At 41.8% G+C, this 16856-nt stretch overlaps 1 protein-coding gene across 1 annotated transcript in view; it reads right to left on the bottom strand.

Moving 5' to 3' along the window:
- SMYD1 (SET and MYND domain containing 1) overlaps nucleotides 1–16851 on the bottom strand; it is a 48214-nt gene extending 31363 nt beyond the window's left edge. The window contains exons 1-2 of the mRNA XM_077766697.1: nucleotides 16846–16851; nucleotides 16640–16728 (exon numbers count right to left, since the gene is read on the bottom strand). Coding sequence (XP_077622823.1) covers nucleotides 16640–16728; nucleotides 16846–16851 — 95 coding nt within the window. The remainder of the gene's footprint in view (nucleotides 1–16639; nucleotides 16729–16845) is intronic.
- Nucleotides 16852–16856: the final 5 nt, after the last annotated feature.

The following is a 16856-nucleotide window of genomic DNA, read 5'->3' as shown; positions in this document are numbered from 1 at the left end:
CAAACAAATATTACTTTTTAATGAAACATGCTTACTCTTTTAAAAAATTCAAACAAGAAGAAAATTACAGAGAAGTTCCAAAATCCCACCACTATCAGATTAAATGTAAAGTAGCCAGCTCTGAGCCTGGCACAAGACAGTGCCTGGTCTACCCGCCCATCTGTCACATGGGGGTTTGGACCAGGTGATCTCAGAGCTCCTGATCTCCTCCAGCATCCACTAATTCTCAGGCAGCCGCCAGCGAGGAAGACCTCCTGACTAGCAGAGAACCCCTGTAAGAGGGGCAGGTAATTCTCTGACAGAAATACCTCCCCTCTTTCTTAGTAACCCCAGTGAGAGAGAGAGAGAGAGAGAGAGAGAGAGAGAGAGAGAGAGAGAGAGAATCCAGAAGACAGGGAGTCCTAAACCCACTTTTCGGATTCCAGGAGAAAGATACTTCTCCCTGCCAGGCTTAGTCAGACAACCTTCAGCAAGTCCCAATAGTCTTCCTAGTCTCTTTCCCCAGTGCTCACAGAGGATGTTAAATTCCCACTTACACAACGCTCTGCAATTTTCAAAGAGACATTGTAAGCAATTCTCTTTTGTTAAACCTTCACAACAACCCTTTAGAGTAGTGATCACTACCTTCATGGGGATGTAAGGATCCTTACAGGGGTTCCTGATGTCTACCACTGAGCCCAGCACAGAGGACAGAGGAAGCCACCAAAGCCCACTTTAGGGCTCTGCCTGCAGGCCTGCGCATTCTTTGCCCTGGCCAGCGGGTCCCCACTCACTCATTCTGCAGCCCTGCCCTGGGTCACATCACCTGTCAGAATCAAGAGGGCTAGAAGGGCAGCTGCTGCTCAGCTCCTTACATGGAAATAACCAGTTACTGGACAGATAAAGGCAAAGAGAAGGCGCCTGCAAGGTGGACAAGCCCCCTAAAAATACAGCCAGAAAGGACCAAACCAACAGCTCTGGCTTTCTGTACTGCTTTAAAACTTCTAGCCCGCCAGGGCTGTCCCCTCAAAAACTGAGGGGGAAGGGAGCATGTCTTAAAGAACATCCCACATTCCTCAAGTACCCAGAGCACTTTACAGTATTTTAAATTCCTCTCTCCTTCCTTACTTGTCCCTTTCACTCTACTTTCCTCTCACAAGTATTTATCGGGCACCCACTATGTGCTGTGCATTGAACTCGGTAATACAGCGCCTTAAAGATAAACAACACACAAACCTTGATTTCGAGCAGTCCCTAGGCTGAGCTGGGGCATAAACACATATAAGCAAGGTGAGGTGTGCCATTCAGGAGTGCAGGTATCTCAGTGCAGGGTTCAAGAGAGACCTAACTCCCACTGAGGTGGGGAAGGCAAGGAATCCGGGAAGACAATAATCTGCGAAGGAAGGAGGCACTGTTCTGACCTCCAGCGATGGGCTGAGTTTGTATTCAGAGAACATCAGTTCTTCCGTGGAGGGGCACTGGCTTGAGTCCAAGGTGTCCACGTTTGGGGGGGGGGGCACCAGGTACATACAGGAGAGATAGGAGTAGTTATCTGACAAGATTGTAGGATGCGCTACACTGGGAAATAGTGCTGGAATAAGACCAGAGACGAGGGGGCCTGGAATGCTACTCAGTAGTATGTGCTTATTCTGCAGGCAAAGGGGAACCACTGAAGGCTCCTGTGGAGAGGAGACACCCGCCCAGATCAGAAGGCTCATTTTCTTTTCTCCATGGCATCTACTTAATGTCATTTTGAAATGGCCCATGTCAACCTCTGAGGGGCATTGCTGCATTCACGTTTGCACCATATAGACCTTAGCATAAGAAGTTAGGTGATACTGCTTCCTTAGGTCAGATCTAGGTATTGCCTAGTTTTAACATCTCTTCTATATTAAAGTAGCAGTTCTCGAGATTTCCTCTGCCACACCTCACATGAAGAAGTTCACACACCTCACTCAGACCTGTCTGCATTTCCCACACTGTAGCTGTGACCGCACCCTATTTTTCATGTTTAAAACACATCTTCCAGTGTGACTGAAGATGATGTCACTGTGGGGACAACCTGGCATTTGATCTAATTTATATTGAAAAGGCAATTATTTGCAAACTTCTGCATCTAAGGATTAAATGTGTTTCATAAAATGTAGCAATACAACTTGTAACAGGGCATGTCACATGTCATCATGTCTTACATCTGCAACTAAAAGTGTCAAACTAAAGACATATTTCTAAGGGTACCTGGGTGGCTCAGTCGGTAGAGCATGTAACTTTTGAGCTCAGGGTTGTGAGTTCAAACCCCACATGGGGTATAGAGCTTACTTAAAATAAAATAAAGATGTAGTTTTAAATCTGCTATGATTATCTGCATCATCACGTGTAAATGTTTAACACTGCAAATTGAATACCAAACGGGAATTCATTCATTTCTGAACTAACTGTTCAGGAATTTCCTTAATCCCTTTATTAAATGATTTCCATTTATAACATCATGTGCTCCCACCACCCACCCACCAGCTGTTATCAGATTAAAGGCCACAGTGTGTTGGTGTGTATGCCTTACTAATCCTGGTGTTCCCACAAGCCCACATAGAATTACACTGGCTAAAAGCCCAGCTGTCTCCAGTGGACCTGAAGCTCCTAACTGGTCCAATTTTTAAAAAGCCTGGCTGGCATTAATTTCTCTTCAAGTACTCTACTTTTTCTTATGTGCTTATTGGTGTTTTTTCCTACACCTGTTTGCAGAATCCCCTGGGCACTTTCAACTGCTTAAACAGAATCGCTTAGGAACCAACCAAATTTTTACTTAAAGAGATTTTTGTAAAAATCCACTATCCTTGCTCCTCCTTAACATTTTGTGTGATGAATTGGATTAAAAGGAAATTCATCTTATTCGTTGTGGTAGGTTGAAAAATAGCTCCTCCCAAAATGTCAAGGTCCTAATCCCTGGAACCTGTGAATGTGTTACATTACATGGCCAAAGGGACTTTACAGATATAATTGAGGTTAAAGACCTTGAGAAGGGGAGATTATCCTGAAGCACCCCCATGGGTCTAATGCAATTACAAGGGTCCTTATAAGAAGGAGGCAGGGAGTCTTAGGGGAAGAAGATGCGATGCTGCTGGCTTTGAAGATGAAACCCAGAAACTCAGGCAGCCTGTGGAAACTACAAAAGCCTAGGAAACATAGCCTAATGGACCCATTTTAGATCTCTGAACTTCAGAAGAGTGAGATAATAAATTTGTGTTGTTTAAGCCACTAAAATTTGTGGTAATTTGTTACAGCAATGGTAGGAAACCAATACATGGGTTTGTTATTAGAAGCACTTTTTTCCCTGTGTAATCACATGTTTTTTACCTATGAGTCTCTGGATCTAAAGATTCTCAGGTCCCAGAAACAGATTCTGATTGTTCTGAAATTGATGGACAAGTGCCATTTCCTTTATTAAGTTAAGACTAAATATTATGAACTGGACTGCCAAGGAAAAAAGAAATTAAGTCAGCAATGGGGTGGGGGGTATGATAGCTGGACAAGATCCCAGGAATCTTTGTCCTGTCCTATGGCTTGTCCATCCATGGATGACCTGGGATGGCCTGTCACCTCACTAAGCCTCAGCTTCCTGATCTGTAAGAGAAGATTGAGTATATTCAATGGGTCTCAACCTTCTTCTAGGTTGAAAGTGATTTTGACAGTGATGAAAATTCTAGACTTTCTCCCCAGAAATAAAAAGCACAGATGCACATCCACATAAACTTTGATCTTCCAAATGTAAGTCTCTCCTTCGCTAAGGATCCATGGATGCAAAGCCTAGAGATACTCTAAATTCATAACGTCTGGGACTGTTAAAAAGGCACCATCAAATAGCATTTTTGGCTCCTAGAACTGCTCATGAGCACCACTCCCATGCCATGTCTTGTGTTTAAGGCTAAGATAAAAAATAATCAGAAGAAGCTCCATTTCTATATTAGCCCAGCACCTCTCTGTTGCTGCACCAGAGTCCTTCAATGTGAAAAAATCATGCAACCTACAGAATATCATGCTAGAAGAGATCTTCAGGTTCAAATGACCCAATTCCCCTCTATTGTCCAACTCTTCATGGACATCATCTCAGCCAGGTTGCCACCAGGAACTACACAACCTTGGAAATAGCCTTTCCATCACTGCTAGCCCTGGTTTCCCATTAGGCAATAGAGACTCAGTGTCAGGGGCCTAAAGCTTGCAGATGACCCAGGAAAAGGTTTGGAATTCATCATATCTTTGAATAGTCTCCAAATTTTCTTAAAACAAAAACAAAAAAAATCCAAAATGGAAATTAATAACAATTGCAATAGCAAAGTTATAAAAAAAAAATCTACTCAGAAATGGTAAGCAAAGACTACCTTTTGACATATTGTGAGGTGGAACTTCTAAAGATAAAGGTGTCGAGGGCCTATCTAATTCTTAAATGTCTTGAGTTATAACTAGCACTTCTCCCACCACACATCCCATTTTGACCAGAAATAGGACTCTGTAACTTCGGCTCAAGGAGCTTGCTTCTCACCCTTCCGTCAATGAAATAAAGCTTAGAACCCTCTGTCTTGCAAATGAGGGTTCGTTATTTGTAGATGGCTTTTAAGAGAAGAGGTTCTCCAACATTTTTGTAAAATATGCTTCAAATTCCTATCCTGGTCAAATCTGATTCTATTCCAGATTGGCCATGAATCTATTTGTTTGTGGGTTTTGTTTGAAGATGATGATGTTGGGGGGTGCCTGGGTGGCTCAGTCTGTTAAGCCTCTGACTTCAGTTCAAGTTATGATCTCACGTTCATGGGTTCGAGCCCCACGTCGAACTGAGCTGTCAGCACAGAGCCTGAAGCCTTCTTCGGATTCTGTATCTCCCTCTCTTTCTGCCCCTCCCCCTCTCATGCTCTGTGTCTCTTTTTCAAAAATAAATAAAACTATTAAAGAAATTGAAGATGATGATGGTGATAGTGGAATTTTACTCATAGTGTGATAAATGGTGCCCAATGGATCTCAGTCTGTAGGTCCACTGGGCTAACCCATTGATTTTATAGTTTGGAAAAGATGAAGGTTCTACTTCAGAGAACTAGAAGGGTCCTTCCAAGACCAAAAAGTGAAAAGATAGGATTGAATTGCTCTGAAGGCCTGAGTCACTCTTAAGGCTAAAACCATTTATCTTCTCATTCCCCTTGACATAAAAGGAACTAAATAAGCAAAAAAATGAAAGTGAATTAATGCAATGACAATAAGTAACTGGAATAAAAATAAACTCAAAAAAAGAAATTTAAAGCTTAGACATAATTTGAATATCTATAAGATAGAAAAAATGAATAGTTTTAAAAATAAAAGACATGAAAAGTTAAAGAAAGTCAAAAGTAACTGAGGACTAGAAAAGAGTTAAAATCAAAAGAGCTAATACACCAAAATGATTCATAAGAATTCAAACAATTTAGAAGTTCTGAACATTAAGGAGTGATAAAACAAATGAGCTACACATAAAGTTTTAAAATGAGGGCATCAATAGAAAATGGACAAATCACAAAAGAAGGATGTAACAATCAATAAACATTTAAAAAAAAAAACCTTCACCTCCCTCATGATTATAAAATTCAAAACAAAATAATACTAAGATAAGTTCATATAGGTGAATCTGGAAAATACAAAAGTAAAAGTTAGTCTTCTGTATTAGTTCTTGATAAGGAGGCAAATGCTATAATGCTCATGGAAAAAACCTGGTATAATCCTCTTCGGTGGGGTGATTTGGAAATCTATAGTAAAAGCCTTAAAATTGTCTTTTCAATCCAAAATACACACTTCTAGGAGTTTATCTTTAATAAATAATCAGAGATGAACAGAGAGATCTATTAGGAAAAGCAGAAAACAACTTTGCCATCCAAAGTATGGCACTTGCTAATCTGATATATAATAGTCAAAAGGCATACTATGTAGTCATTAAAAATTCCTTAGAATTTTTAAATTCTAAAAAATTTGGCTCAGTCAGTTAAGCATCTGACTGTTGACTTTGGCTCAGGTCATGATCTCATGGTTTGTGGGCTTGAGCCCCACATCAGGCTCTGCGCTAACAGCATGGAGCCTGCTTGGAATTCTCTCTCTTTCCCTATCTCTGCCCCTCCCCTGTTCATGCACTTGCTCTCTCTCTCTTTCTCAAAATAAATAAATAAACTTTAAAAAGTAAATTATATATTGTTTAAGAATATGTACACATGTGGTGAAGCTATTACTCAAGAGGCAAAGGAATAAATAACATAAAATTCAGGATACTCATTTCCTTTGGGAAAAGTTGGAGACAGGGTAGGGGAAGATAGAAAAGATACAATATAATGGCACACTCTATTTAAGTAGGATGATGGTTTCATAGGTGTTCATTTCTTGTTATGCTTCATAACATACAGAGGTACATATAAGTCATATATGTTTGAAAGAATGTAGTCCTCAACTAAAAATAAAATCTTTCCTCAAGTCTGTGTTTGGAACATAAGGCAGGAAGTCTGGCTAGCACTAACATGGATTAGGACGTGCCTCTTCTATAGAATGATTAGAATGTGCCTCTTTTGTGGGTGACTCTCAGGCCTACCTCCCCACTCAGGTTCCTCATGTACAGTGGCTGAGTCTCCCCAGGAGGCCACAGTGGGAGGGCAGGATGGGCAAAGGTTTCCTTCTCTGCCTTTCCAGGCTACTCAGGTATACCCCAAAAGTGACGCCTCATGTGTGCAGTGACACATTTGGGAAAAATCACTTTTTTAACGTATCTCTTTTAGATTTTTTTCAATCATTTTAAAGATCATTTACCCCAATCATTCCAGTTTTTATTATTGTAATAATAATATAACATTTTGTTAGCATTCTATCTGCAATATCTCTAAAGTTGTTTTGTAATTATTACTTCAAATGAATGATGATGTATTTATAGCAATAAAACCATGTAAAACCTCAGCCATAAAGAAGTGGTAGGAGAGCAGGCAGCCATGAAATACTATATTCTTGAAGAGAGTATAGTAACCCAGAAATACTTAAAGTATTGAATGTAAGACATCATAGCTTCTGTAACAAGATCCCAGCTGTGTGGTAGGAATGAAACCTACCTTTTAAAATAAGTGGGAAGGAAATAGACAACAATGTTTAGAGTTAGTATCTTTGTGTGAAGATACATTTTTTTTCTTCCTTACTTTTACTTTTATAATGGAAGGAAAACCCACTCAACTCCAAACACTCTTAAAAGAGATAGTAAGTGACTACATTAGCTTTTAGGGAACTAGACGCACCAATGGAGGTATTCTATATAAGGCAACGTGGCAACTCTGTGGCGCATCAAAATCATTGTTCTGAGTTTCTGTTTTCTAGCTTTTTTGTCTTTATTCTGAACCCAACTGACTCTTTTACCGCACTCACCTCCAGCCGTGACACACATACAAGTAAATTAATAAGGCCAGACAGATGCCTGTTGAAGAAGTATAACTGTCGCCTCCACCCCCTCATATTCCTCAGATGGCAGCCAGCCATTCACTGCCTTCTCCCTGAAGGTCCTGGGAGGCAGGAAGAAATGAAGATGTGAATGCTAATCAAATTATCTCTGAAAAGCAGTGCCCATTCCCAGGATGGTCTGTACAGTGAGCCAACCACAAAGCCTAGATTATCAGAGGCCATCTTGATTCAGATCTCACCAATGTCAGGCAGGTCACTCCAGCTTTAGGCACAGGGAACATTGTCATAATTTAATTACTAGGCAGGGTTTTTTTTTTTTTTAATAAAGATTTAATACTAATTTAAAACTTTGGTGGTTAAGTGTAGACATGGTTGTGGGGAAATGGGAATGTAAATTTAATAGAGCCGCTTCAGAGGGCCTATTAAAATAGAAACAGCACACTCTGGCACAATTTCCCTTCTAGCCATATATCCTTGAGAATAATCACACACATGTGCAAGTGGACATGGTCAAGGATTTTATGTGCAGAAATGTTTGTGTTTGTGAAAAGCTAGAAACCACCGAATGTCTCTCAATAAGGAAGTGGATAAATAAGTTTTCACGTACTTATTGGGTAGAATATCCATGGCAGTTGTAACTGGCCATCCATATTGCATATGGATCAACATGGATAGATCTACATGTGGATAAAAGAAACATATTTGAGGATAAAAAGAATTATCTATAGACTTATGGTTCCCATAAGGGTAGGAATCAAAAACATATTCAGTGAAAACAGCAAGTTCTAGAATGACATCTGAAGTATGATACCACTTCTATTTAAAACAAAAATAAAAGACAAACTACAGTGCTACATTTTTGATAAATGCAGATATAAGCATGTACTAGTACAAGAACATTCTAGAAGGAAGCACATGAAAATCATAACAAGTATTACCTCTGAAAAAAGACAGAGGAGATGGGTATTGGGGGTAGAAAAAGTAAAAAGGGATTGCAGCTTCATGGTGATATTCTAATGTGCCAATGGTAAATGGATTGTAAGGCTTACAATTACTTTTTGAAAGTCTCAGCAACTACTTTACGCTGTAATATATTTATTATACTCAAGAAGCTAAAGACATAGAGCCTTTTGTAAAAAAATGTTTCCTACGAGGCACCTGGGTGGCCCAGTCAGTTGAGCATCTGACTCTTGGTTTTGGCTTTAGTAGTATCTCAAAAGTCATGGGTTCGAGCCCTGCGCTGGGCTCTGTACTGGTAGTATGAAGCCTGCTTGGGATCCTCTCTCTCCCTTTCTCTTTGCCTCTCCCCTTCTCACTCTCTCTCTCTGAAGGAAGGAAGAAAGGAAGAAAATGTTTCCTATAGCACCACACCCACCTCTCTAGTCTGCTCCAGCATACCCACTCAGCCAAGTTCAATGGTATTATGAGAAAGTGCCCCAGAGCCTTGGCTCACGTTTACAACCCTCCTAGGGACCAGAGCAAATCACATTAGTGATGACTCTTTGCAGAAAACGTTATTCCAGAAAATAGCTGTCAGAAGTGTCATTCTGTTAAAAATGATCAAGTGGATTCTATCCCTTTCCCTGATGATTTTGAAAGCAAGTGTTTTAGAGTTTGGCACCTGGCAAACCAACAGAGAAAAGAAGGCAACACCCCACATTGCGTACCTGTCGAAAACCACTGCAGAGTAAGCCCGCTCGGCGAAGATGACATCCGCAGCCCAGAACTCCTTAGTGGCCTTCAGACCCCTGCCTTTGCCCTCAGAAGTAAAGACCTCCACGTTCTCCATTCTCCCTATTGTCATTTCAGAGTCTTTCAGGCAGCTCGGCAGATATTTAACACGGAGCCAAGTCCCCTGTCATTGCTATTTCAGCACCTTCAGCATCTCAAAGAGCAAGCCTATAAATGGACAAGCACCTCCCCTTCCCTGCCCCCTCTCAGCCACGGGGGCCCTCACCTCCCCCTCTGCCACGCTTCCCAGAAATGGGAGTGGGCCAGGCAAGAGAACAGTGATCCGAGAAGGTCACATTCATCACCAGCAAAACTGACAAAAAGCAAAAATGACCATGGGCTGGTGCGCCTCTCGAATTGGGCCTGAAAACTTTTGCAAAGTTCCTTTGCAAGAAGCAGCTCTAGTTCTGGAGGGCGGTCATGCTCGGCTCTCATTGGAATAGGGAACACTTGGTCAGTGGGGTATTTTTAGCAGCCAGATGCCTCTGTCAATCCCGAGCAGACAGCTGAAATGGTCCAAGAGAAGAGGTGATGCTTGCTGCTCTGGGAACCATCAGCTGTCAGGCTCATACTTTCTCAAGTGAGATGGGCCCCTTGTCCCCCTCTGCCCTTCCCCATAGGTGGACTGCTCACAGAATATAGCAGATGCCTAACTGACCCCCTTCACATATACAGAACAGTACTATTTTGGCTCCAAGTGGCACTCCCCTTCTCCAGTATGACCTGGGGGTCCCACAGCACCCACACACGGGGCTCGGAGGTCTGGGAGCTCCCTGATGATGCAGGGGTGCTGGACACAGGCTGTATTAGGAGAGGAGGTAGGCCTTGATGAAAACCCTCATTTCTATCTTTTTATCATATCTCCCTTAAACATGTATCTGCTGCCAGGAAAACACCAACGTGCTCTTTGTTTGTTCCCAGGAATAAGAACATTGGAGGGAAAATTCTCAAGTGTCCATTGACCTAAATGACACTCTTCTTCTTTTCTGTTTTTAAGTAAATTCTACACCCAACATAGGGCTTGAACTCACAACCCCTAGATCAACAGTCACATGCTTTACAGACTGAGCCAGCCAGGTGCCTAAATGCCTCTTCTTGATGGCCAGACAGCTCTTACCAAAGTCGAAAAGACAAATACCACATGAGTTCACTTACCTGTGGAATCTCGAAAATAAAACCAACAAAGCTGAAGGAGCCTCACAAACACAGAGAGTCAACTAATGGGTGCCAGGGGAGAGAGGGGTGGGAGCATGGGCAAAAGGGGCAAGAGAGATACAAGTCCAGTATGAAAGGAATGAGTCTCAGGGATGAAAGATACGGCATGGGGAATATAGTCAGTGGTACTGTAATAGCGTTGAATGGGGACAGATGTGAGCACAGCATAACGTACAGAGTTGTGAAATCACTATGTTGTAAGCCTGAAACTAATAATACATTGTATGCCAATGATACTTCAAAAAAAAATAAAAATTAAATAATTTTTTTAANGAGCCCTTCAATCCAGGTTGACTTCAAATGGATACCTGGACCCCCATTGCCTGGTAATTCGGAGCTCCTCTCAGGAAGGGAGTAGATTCTTTTCTAGACACTATACCCCTGGACCAGGTTCAGCCCAAGCCAAGGTCAAGAAAGAAATCTAGCTGCCCCAAGACAGAAAGAGAGCGAGCATTGAGCCCAAAGCTTTAGTTATATCTGTGAGTCTCAACCTTCTCAGAACAAGTATTATATTAAAGTGTGGTCAATAGGGGGCACCTGGGTAACTTAGTTGGTTAAGTGTCTGACTTTTGGTTTTGACTCAGGTCATTATCTCACGGTTCATGAGTTCAAGCCCAGTGTCCAGCTCCATGCTGAGCATGGAGGCTGCTTGGGATTCTCTGTCTCTGTCTCTGTCTCTCTCAAAATAAATAAAAAATTAAATAAATAAGCATTTAAAAAAAAACTTTAAAAAATTAAAAAAGTGTGGTCAATAGAATAAAGCCCCCTCCCCCCAAAGGTGTCCTGGCCCTGCTCCCCAGACCTGGGAATATGTTATCTTACATGACAAAAGGAACTTTGCAAGCATGGTTAAGTTAAAGATCTTGAGAGAGGGAGATTATCCTGGATTGTCCAGTAGGGCCCCCTGGAACCACAAGAATCCTTACAAGAGGATGGCCGATGGTCAGGGTCAGAGAAGGAGATGGAACAAGGGAAGCAAGAGGGTCAGAGTCTGGGAGACATTTGAAGATACTCTACTGGTGGCTTTGAAGATGGAGGGATGGGTCATGAAACAAGAAATGTGGGTGGTCTCTGGAAACTGGAAAAGGCAAGTGAACAGCTTCACCCCCTCAGACTCCCAGAGGGAGAACAGCCATGAGGACACCTTGATTTAAGTCTAGTGAACCCAATTTCTGGCTTTTGACCACCAAACTATGAGATAGCAAACTTATGTTATTTTAAGTCACTAAGTAATTTGTTATGGCAAAAACAGGAAATGAATATATAAAATACAATAGTTTTGCATTCTAGTAAATATTTTATAGCATCCCTTTTGCTACTCTGAAACGAAATGGCATACGTAATTTACCAGCTCTTATACCTAAAAATATAAATTACTAAATCCGGTAGCTTGAATGCTTGTGTAACTCACTCCCCTCCGCCCCCAACCCAAATTTCAAAATATGGAAATTTTTGAATTTTTTCAAAATATGGTAATTTTGAAATTACCTCACCCTCTAAGGTAATAAATGGTATTAGCAGGTGTGGCCTTTAGGAGGTGCTTAAAAATCATGAATGTGGAGCCCTCATGATTAAGAGGCTCCAGAAGGGTCCCTTCCCTAGGCCCCTCTGTTATGTGAAAACTATGAACGACCTAGAAGAGAATCTTCACCCAACCATGCTGATGCCCTGATCTCTAACTTCCAGCTTCCAGAACCGTACGACATAAATTTCTATTGTTTATAAGCTACCCAGTCTGTGGTATTTTGTTATTGTAGCCCGAATGGACTAAAACATTTACCTAACCTAATAAGGGAGAAATTAAGTGAAAGTTAGCCTATAACAAAATAATATATATATATATCCTAAATCAAATATGTCAGCGAGCTCACTATGCATATGCTCAGGGACAACTACACTAGAAAACATGATAAAGTGTTTGTACCTTCAAGTAGAATCACTGTGAGAGTGAGAGCTGAAAATGCACATTGATTTTGGGGACACAAATATCACACAGGGCACTGTTGTCTGTGACACGATTTTCTGAAATGGTGAATTACTCTTAGTCAAGTTCTGAATGAAAGAAAGCATAATCCTTCAGTTACCAAGAGGTTGCTTTCCTGGAAATTTTAAGATGTACTAAAAATGACTCTAAAATGCCCCCTAAGTTCATGAGAGCTGCTGGTCTTCATCATCAGGGAAAACCCATCTAGAGTTTTGGAAGGATTTCTTACTGCCCACTGGAGATGTTTAGCAGAAAAGATTCAGGAAGAACCTAAGAGCTGTCTTCAACTCATATATCGAGGTATGGATGAAACAGATTTATTCTATGCTTGCTCAGAGATCCAGCTAGGGGCTAGAGTGGACATAACCATGTGACAGCGTGGTATGGTGGCTAGGGTCACAGATTTGAGCCTCACAGACCTTCAAAGGCATGTTTCTGTCAAGCCCTTTTCTGCTCCAGGAAGACAGAAACTTTTTCCATTATTAACAATTTTAATAGCCATCCAGTCTCTTTCTTTTGTGTGTCTGGATAAAGAAGGGTGGTGAGAGAGGGAGAAAAACAGGACAGCTCAAGCCAGGGGACTCCTAGTCTGGAAGAGAGATCTAAGCTGGGAGATTTCAGACAAGGAATGACAGGAATAACAACAATGGTTCCAAGCACCTATTTTGGATGAACTTCTCTTGCACCTCAGGCCACAAATACATGCCGAGAACATCACTATGGTTACCAAGTACTCCCATGCCCTAAGAAAGGTGTGAGGAAATTATTGCAGAATATGCAGAGCCAGGGTAATGTTGGGTCCCCAGTCATGCACCGTAAGGGTAGAAAAAGGTGACACGAAGAGACCAAGAATGGGGGCTTTTTGGAGTTTTAAGTATCAGCACTTGGGCTTCAAGTATCCTCTTAATATAAGCTCCACTTATTAACCTGTATCTCAGGTTACATCTGTTCTCAGATTCCAAGTTGCAGCCCCCAAATCTTTAGCCATGGCCTGTATTCACATTACTGTCCTCCTGAGCTTTTGAGCAAATAATCTCAGAGGACTTGAAAGTGATTGCATTCCTTTCAGTTTGTTATGCTGCCAATAGAGGGAATATATACAAGTAAGTGTGAAGGTGGAGACATAAATGAAACCCAGAGGAATGGTTTTTGAAACTCTGAGACAGTTAGTATGCCTGCGTTAACACAGCAGTGACTGATCTACTATACTCGATGGAAAAACTCCAATCATCCCTTCTATTGGAAAGACTCGCTGGCTGGGCCACACACCTACAAAGGACCACCATCTAGTGGTAAATCAAGAGAACTGCAAGATTTATTTAGTTAAAGAACAGTCCTTGATCACTGAATTTCACCTCCTTTGTACCTGGAAGGTTCATTTCCACCTCGGGTCAACAAGTTTTTTTGAAACAGTGAACTAAGCATGGTTTATACCTTCTTTAATAGTTGGGGGGTAAAGTCAAAAGAATATGTTGTGACACATGAAAATTATATGACAGTTGAGTTTCAGTTACCATAAATAAAATTTTATTAAAAAACAGCCATTCTAGGGGCACCTGGCTGGCTCAGTTGGTGGGTCATTGGGCTCTTGATCTTGGGGTAGTGAGTTCGAGCTCCACATTGAGCATGGAACCTACTTAAAAAAAAAAAAAACAAAAAAAACAGCCATACTATTCTGTTTACATATTTTCTATGGCAGCTTTCACACTGTAAGAGCACAGCTGAATACTTGCAACAAAGACCATATGGCCCACAAAGCTGAAAATATTTACTATCTGGCCTTTTACAGACAATGTTTGCCAATGCCTGCTTTAAACTAATAACAGCTTAAAGCCTGGCAATGTTAAATAAGCAAGGGGCTGCTCACCGCCTTCAAGTGAATTCACTGGCTGGTTCGTTTATTCATTTTATAATCCCTAGGAGTGACAGATTCAAAGAAAAAGTTCTTGCATACATCGAGCTCTCACATTCCAGAACGACAGGAGCAGGTCTCCTCCTTAATCGTCCATTATATCCTGTGTAACTACATCATTGGCAAAACTTCAAACTCTCTTGGGGCACTTGGGTGGCTCAGTTGCTTGAGTATCTGACTCTTGATTTTGGCTCAGGTCATGATCCTAGGGTCATGAGATCCAGCCTCACGTGAGGCTCCATGCTGAGTGTGCCGCCTGCTTAACATTCTCTCCCTCTACCCATCTCCCCCTGGCCCTCTCCCCGACTCTCTCCTTCCCTCTCATTCCCTAAAAAAAAAAAAAAAAAAAAAAAAAAAGCCTCCAAAAAACCCCTTCAAATTCTCTGGTCTCTGTGTTCCTAGTAAAATAGCATGCTTGCTTCCATCTCTCTTCTTTTGGCTCCAAGAAATCCTTGGCTGCAAATTGCTTTCTTCCCAAGAATTCCTAAGTCCACTCAGTCCACATGCATTTGTCAGCATATTTATCAGCATTGTGCTCAGTAGCTGGATACAAAGATGAATAAAGTGCAGACCCGTCCTTAAAACGCTGACCATTTAGAAAGGATTATGAAAGAGCATGTAAAGATGGTGAGAGAGAGATAGGAAGGGCGGGGAGAGGCTATCTAGGCAGCCAGAGGAGTCCAGGAAGGCTTCAGAGAAGTAGCTGACAAAGAAGGAAGGGAGAGAACCAGAACTGGAAGAGACCATTTCAGCCCAAGGACACAGCCGCAGAAGCAGAGGTGTGGAAGTAACAACCTACAGACAACTGCAACAGGTTGGGTACTGTAGGAGCTACAGAAGCACACATACTATGCTTCTGTTCACCATGCTAGCACCAGAGCACTGCCCCTGGGGCCCACCGTTTCATATACATTTGCAAGTTTTCTAACAATAAATTATTGAATGTCTGAAATTGTGTTTCATTAACATTACCTCATATGTTTTTCACAATACCCTTTGAAGTGGGTTATGAAAGCCTCTATTTAAAAAGCAGCAGCATCTCATAAGTATAAACCCCAGAGAAACTCTTGCATGGGTGCCCAAGGAGACTGCACGAGAACATTAGAACAGCACTGTCTGTAAAAGCAAAAATGGGAAACAAGCTCAATGTCGAATGGCTAGTTCATGGTGTTTTCATGCAACAGAATGCTATAAAGGTGGGAAGGTAAATTAATTAGAACCTTGCATCTCAGCATACCTTAATATCAAAATATAATAAGTGAAAAAGGTAAACTGCAAGGGAATAAACAGTATGTATAACAACATTTATGTAAAGTTTTAAATCACGCAAAGCAATTATTTCATGTTCCTTAGGAACACATACATATGTAGCAAAAGTATTAAATGAATAGGAATGAGAAATGCTGCATTCAGGACAGAATTTACTTCTGAAGGGAGAAGGAGTTCATTAGGAAATAGGGAGAAGGCATTCGAGAAGAGGGTGAAGGCACTCGAGAAGAGGGAGCAGCATATACAATAAACTGAGTTATGCAGTAGTTTGGTATTTATAGGAATCAGTAAAGGTTTATATGATGCTAAATCATAAAGTGAAAGCAGGGTGGGGAGGTGAACAGTAGGAAGAGGAGATCAAGGTGCGCAGAAGCTCAGTAGTACTCCCGTTTGGCTTTCTCCAACAGACAATGGAGAGCCAGGAATGACTTCTAGATAGAAGGCACTGGCAGTCATATGGAGAGTAGACTGGACTGGTGAAGTCGCAAGGGGAAGTCAGGCATCTCTTGCCATGGTTCTAAGGGATGATGCGCACCTGAAATCAGGCAATGGCAGTGTGACAGGGCGGGAGAATACATTCAAGAGAAACTCTGTCACACTGCACCCGGAGACATGCGCCTCAACAGGAAAACGGGTGGAATACCGTACACGGTGAAACAAACAGGCAACAGCCTGGATGAACCTGAAAACGTTGAGTGAAAACAAGTTCCGGAATACTGCATAAAGATATAAACCTTGTGAAATTAAAAAATCATCCAAACTTTATTAAGCCACATAAGTATGTAATAAAGATATAGATATGAAAAGAAACTACTAAGGAGGGAAGTGATTTCTTTGGGAGATGGGGAATGGGGTGAGTGAGTTTCCGGGTGTAAAGTGCGCGCATATAGGTATATATTGAAGAAGGGGGACCAAGAAAAGTCATTTATGGACCAGTGACGACAACGTATCAGGACCAAGGCTTCTGCTTACTCTAACTCTATGCAATAAGGCCCTAACAAAGGAAAGACAAACAGATAAAGGAGATGGCGTATTTTTCAGATACTTTGGAGGAAGAATCCAGAAGTTCCCAGACTTTTTCTTTCTTAGTCGGTTTTAGATTCACTCACCCCAGGCGAGCGGCCCCACGCGCTCGCCCTTCCCTCCGACAACGAGGGGAAAGTCCCCGGGGAAAGTCCACGGGACCGAGGGTGACAAGCCACAGTTAGAGCTGAGCCCCCAAAAAAGCCAGCGAGCTGGGTAGGACGAAAAGGGGCGGGGCTAAAGAGTCTCCCTGGGAGCGGGGCGCCCGCGCAAGCGCAGCAGTAACCCTTGCCGCCATGGCGT

Source organism: Crocuta crocuta, unplaced genomic scaffold, assembly GCF_008692635.1.
Source record: "Crocuta crocuta isolate KB4526 unplaced genomic scaffold, BGI_CrCroc_1.0 scaffold275, whole genome shotgun sequence".
Taxonomy (NCBI): Eukaryota; Metazoa; Chordata; class Mammalia; order Carnivora; family Hyaenidae; genus Crocuta; species Crocuta crocuta.
Note: the sequence above shows the minus strand (reverse complement) of the source record. Positions and strands in the feature narration are given on the sequence as shown.